The 4,464-nt window shown below is 53.7% G+C and overlaps 1 protein-coding gene across 1 annotated transcript; it reads left to right on the top strand.

The window, feature by feature from the left end:
- Positions 1 to 1,316: 1,316 nt before the first annotated feature.
- Positions 1,317 to 4,243, top strand: LOC125519530 (protein NRT1/ PTR FAMILY 5.10-like). The gene is made up of 3 exons (XM_048684316.1): positions 1,317 to 1,538; positions 1,643 to 1,860; positions 2,711 to 4,243. Exons 1-3 carry the CDS (start codon positions 1,436 to 1,438, stop codon positions 3,998 to 4,000), a joined length of 1,611 nt encoding a protein of 536 aa, XP_048540273.1. The 5' UTR covers positions 1,317 to 1,435; the 3' UTR covers positions 4,001 to 4,243.
- The last annotated feature ends 221 nt before the right edge of the window (positions 4,244 to 4,464 follow it).

The following is a 4,464-nucleotide window of genomic DNA, read 5'->3' as shown; positions in this document are numbered from 1 at the left end:
TTAGGAGTTCCATGAGTCCACCAATACCTTGTTGTGTAGTCCAAGACGACGCGCTTAGTTCGGGTTTCACCAGCTGCAACCAAGATCACGAAGGACTCGGGGGCTACTGATGATACCATTCTCTATGGTGTACTAGCATGCCAAGAATCGACCCACCGGGCCACGGGACGGCCCAAGCCCACGACACAACACCGACGTACACAGGGAGTCATGGACGCTTCATCAACTTGACATGCAAGACCGTCCTGCCCATGGATCTAGGAGTATCCCACGAGATTAGCTAGATCATACTGACCTGGGAATCGTGTAAACCCTAGCCATGTTCCCTATAAAGGTATGGCTAGGGTCCTCTCTCGATAGCTAATACCTACGTGATCATTGCAATCTTATCATCTTGCTCAAAATCCTAGTTCTCATACGGGGCTATTTCACCATAATACATCAAGCAGGAGTAGGTACCTTGATCTTAAGGGCCCGAACCTCAATAACTATCTTGTGTGAATCTTATTTGAGGGGCATGTACGATCCCCTCCTCTTGTGGGGGAAAATACCCCTAAATTCACACCACCAAATGGCAACAACTGCACGAGGGAAGATGGACGAGCGTGGAGGAAGGAAGTGGGCGTTGCAAACCATGATTGTGCGTGAGAAAAGAACGAGGGAAATATTTTCACTGAGTGCTCAGCCGTGGAAACTCTACCCAGCACAATAGAGGGGTTAGGGCCGGCCTGCCCTGTGGGTTGGGGCCTTCAAATATCGCGGTCCTCTCTTCGGGGGACAGTTTCCGTGGTTTCACCCCCTAAAAAAAGGTCGGGATCCCTAGGGAATCCCCAATAACAAAACGAAGCCTAACGGACTAACCTGCCGTTGGTGTTGGAGTTAACACCATTAAGGTAGGGAGGCTAGAGAGACTTACTATATCGCCATGATATCAATACTACCTCGACATCGCCATCAGGATAGAAGAACCAAGAGTCATAGAAAACCAGCCTACACACAATAAACAAAGAACCGAGTGCGACTTCCTTAAAGGGAGAGGAAGTCCGGTTTGTCTCATCCCTGGGAATTTTAACATTTCCTTTTGATGTGAAGTTAGATGTATTATGAAATCTAAAAAAGGTCTATTACACCCCGAAGTGAAATGAGTAATAGCGGGTTTCCAAAAATGAAGTAAAAAGTAACGTGCTGTCTCCCGTAAACGGTCTTGCTAAATCTCAGTCGAGCGAGAACTAGCCACACTCTTCCGCAAAAGCCAAAACCGTGCCCTCTCTCTAAAAAAAAACAGTGCCAAATGGGACTCCTCCGAACTGAAGAATGCATCACGGTCACCACCTCCTCTCCACCGGTACAAGAAGCCTCTTCAAGTCAACGTCTAATCAGAATCAGCGAGGAGCTCACACCCACCGCACTCCCGCTTCCCAGCCGGCCATCCAGCATGGCGCCGGAGTCGGACTCCGGCTCCTCCGCCCCCCTCCTTCGCGCCGGATCGGGCCACCGCCACGCCACCGGCGGCTGGAGGTCGGCTCTGTTCATAATCTGTAAGCCCGGCCGCAAATCCCTCACTCGATCGAGCTCGCTCCTAGCTTGTTTGCTCGATTCGATTTGCTAAATTTACGCCTTTTGGGGGGGTTGGGAAATCCAGGGGTGGAGGTGGCGGAGCGGTTCGCGTACTACGGCATCTCCTCCAACCTCATCAGCTACCTCACCGGCCCGCTCGGGGAGAGCACGGCCGCCGCCGCCGCGGCCGTCAACGCGTGGTCCGGCACCGCGTCCATGCTGCCGCTGCTCGGCGCCGCCGTCGCCGACTCGTGGCTCGGCCGGTACCGCACCATCGTCGCCTCCTCCGTGCTCTACGTCACGGTCAGCCTAGCAACTCAGCCCCCTCTGAAATCCCTTCCTCCATTGTCAACTATACTCTTCAGTTGATCCCTCTGTAGTCTCTGCGCCATTAGATTGGATCATCGGAATTCACTGATATTTTTTGTCCGACATTATCAGTCCCGTCCGCCACTTGCGTGCGACTTCAGATCGCACAAATCCCGCACAAATGGCGCAAATAAATTGTGTACTATAGTATAGTATAGATTAGTGCTCGCGCATAGGGGTGTTTTGGATCCGGGGTAAGCAGAGACAGCAACTAGTGCTTGGCATGACAGCGATTCACAGTGAGTTAAAAACGAGAGCCCAAGCAAACTCCGTTTCCTCCATCCTTCTCTCATTCGTCACGTTTGTCTAGCTACTCTGCTTCTGATCTTTCCAACTCAGCTGAAACAGTGACACTTTCACTTTTGCAGCACCTGTTTTCCACATGTTTTTGTTCAGTGGGACGTACACCCACACGCCTGGTCAGTCATTTTCAGTGGTTTAGCGATCAAAACTTGATGATCCGTGATATGATATGACCGTGACGGCATGCACACGTACATGTTCGCCTGGTCTGGAAGGCCGATACGGCACTCTTGATCGTGCCTTTCTGGCCTCTGTTCTGCGAAAGAAGCTAACACCTGCGCCGTCGGGTTGCTTGCCAGAGCGATCCGTATCAAGTTATTCAGTTTTCAGAAACAAAAAGTTGAATTCGCTAGCCCGTCGTCAAGATAGCGCAACATTGATATTCACAATTTTATTTATTTTTCAAAACTAGTTGGTTTTGCACGGGAAAGTAAAAATTCAGAAACTCACAAATGCGAACTGACAATCGGCACTTCTGCAGGGCCTGGGCATGCTGACGCTCTCGTCCATGTTCCCGTCGCCCAAGAGCCAACAGTGCAACTTCACGGCCGACGGCCGGCGAGAATGCCCGCCTTCCTCCCTCCAGACGGCCTTCTTCTACGTCTCGCTCTACCTGGTGGCCATCGCGCAGAGCGGCCACAAGCCCTGCGTGCAGGCCTTCGGCGCCGACCAGTTCGACGTGACGGACCCCGGCGAGTCGTCGTCGCGAGGCTCCTTCTTCAACTGGTGGTACTTCGGGGTCTGCGGGAGCGCCACCGTGACCGTCGCGATCATGAGCTACGTCCAGGACAACGTCAGCTGGGGCCTCGGCTTCGGCGTGCCGTGCGTGATCATGCTGCTCGCGCTCGTCGTCTTCCTGCTCGGCACCAGGACGTACCGGTTCTACGACTCCGGCCACGGCGAGGGCGCCAGCGCGTTCTCGCGTGTCGGCAAGGCCGTCAAGGCATGGCGCAAGAGGTCGCCGGAGGGTGGCGCCCTGGTGCAGCACGGTGACTGCGCGGAGGACGACGTGCTCATGGAGGAGGTGAGGGGCCTGGCGAGGCTGTTCCCGATCTGGGCGACGTGTCTGCTCTATGGCGTGGTGTTCGCGCAGCCGCCGACGCTGTTCACGAAGCAGGCGGCGACGCTTGACCGGAGGATCGGGTCGTCGTCGTTGGAGGTGCCGCCCGCGGCGGTCCAGTGCTTCTTGGGCGTCAGCGTCATCGCGTGCATCGTGCTGTACGACCGCGTCCTGGTGCCCGTGGCGCGCAGGATCACCGGCGTGGCGTCGGGCATCACCATGCTCCAGCGGATCGGCACGGGCATGGCCCTCGCCCTCTCCGCGCTCGTGGCCGCCGCGCTGGTGGAGATGAGGCGGCTCGGCGCGGCGAGGGACGCCGGCGTGGTCGATCAGCCCGGCGCGGTGGTGCCCATGAGCCTGTGGTGGATCGTGCCGCAGTACGTGCTCCTGGGCGCGGCGGACGTGTTCGCCATGGTCGGCATGCAGGAGTTCTTCTACGACCAGATGCCCGCCGAGCTCAAGAGCCTCGGGCTCGCGCTCTACCTCAGCGTCCTCGGCGTCGGCAGCTTCATCAGCAGCTTCCTCATCTCGGTCATCGACGGGTTGACGAGGAGGGGCGGCGGGACGAGCTGGTTCGCCGACAACCTCAACAGGGGCCATCTTGATTACTTCTACATGCTCCTTGCCGCTCTCAGCGCGCTGGAGCTTCTTGCTTTCCTCTACTTCTCGGCGGCTTACGTTTACAAGAGAAAGCTTGTCAATGTTCACTGAGCGAGACTGATACATCCGTCTATGTACAATGGATCTGTGGCCAGGTATACAGTACAATTGCAAGCAGCATCAGTAAAGTTATAGTAGACGAGTACGCTGACCACCGACCTAACTTTAGAGAGGGGAAGTCAATGTGCTACAGTGCTCGTCTAGTGTAATATGAAGAAGGGATGTTACAGACTATTAGCAAGTTATTTAATTTTGGTAATTATTGTATATATAAAAAATCCAAAATTAATTTTATCTCGCCGTCAACTTGTTTGTATGTAATTACTATGAATGTGCATACTAGATCTGTAATTTAAAAATTAATTTAAGTTATTTTAGCCTTAATTGTATGGATTAACAGAAAGAAAGTTAGGGTACTGTAGCTTCTCTAACATCTTTGTGTATGTTAGAGGATCCAGTTCCATCTACTTCATCCATTAAAAATAAGTGTCGCAGTTTTGAATGGTGGTTAGTTT

The sequence above is a fragment of the Triticum urartu genome, chromosome 1 (genome assembly GCF_003073215.2).
Source record: "Triticum urartu cultivar G1812 chromosome 1, Tu2.1, whole genome shotgun sequence".
Lineage (NCBI taxonomy): Eukaryota > Viridiplantae > Streptophyta > Magnoliopsida > Poales > Poaceae > Triticum > Triticum urartu.
Note: the sequence above shows the minus strand (reverse complement) of the source record. Positions and strands in the feature narration are given on the sequence as shown.

Coding starts and splice junctions, on each gene's coding strand:
- LOC125519530 (XM_048684316.1), top strand. CDS start 1,436: ATGGCGCCGGAGTCGGACTCCGGCTCCTCCGCCCCCCTCCTTCGCGCC. Junction 1,539..1,642: donor GTCGGCTCTGTTCATAATCT/GTAAGCCCGGCC, acceptor TGGGAAATCCAG/GGGTGGAGGTGGCGGAGCGG. Junction 1,861..2,710: donor CCTCCGTGCTCTACGTCACG/GTCAGCCTAGCA, acceptor GCACTTCTGCAG/GGCCTGGGCATGCTGACGCT.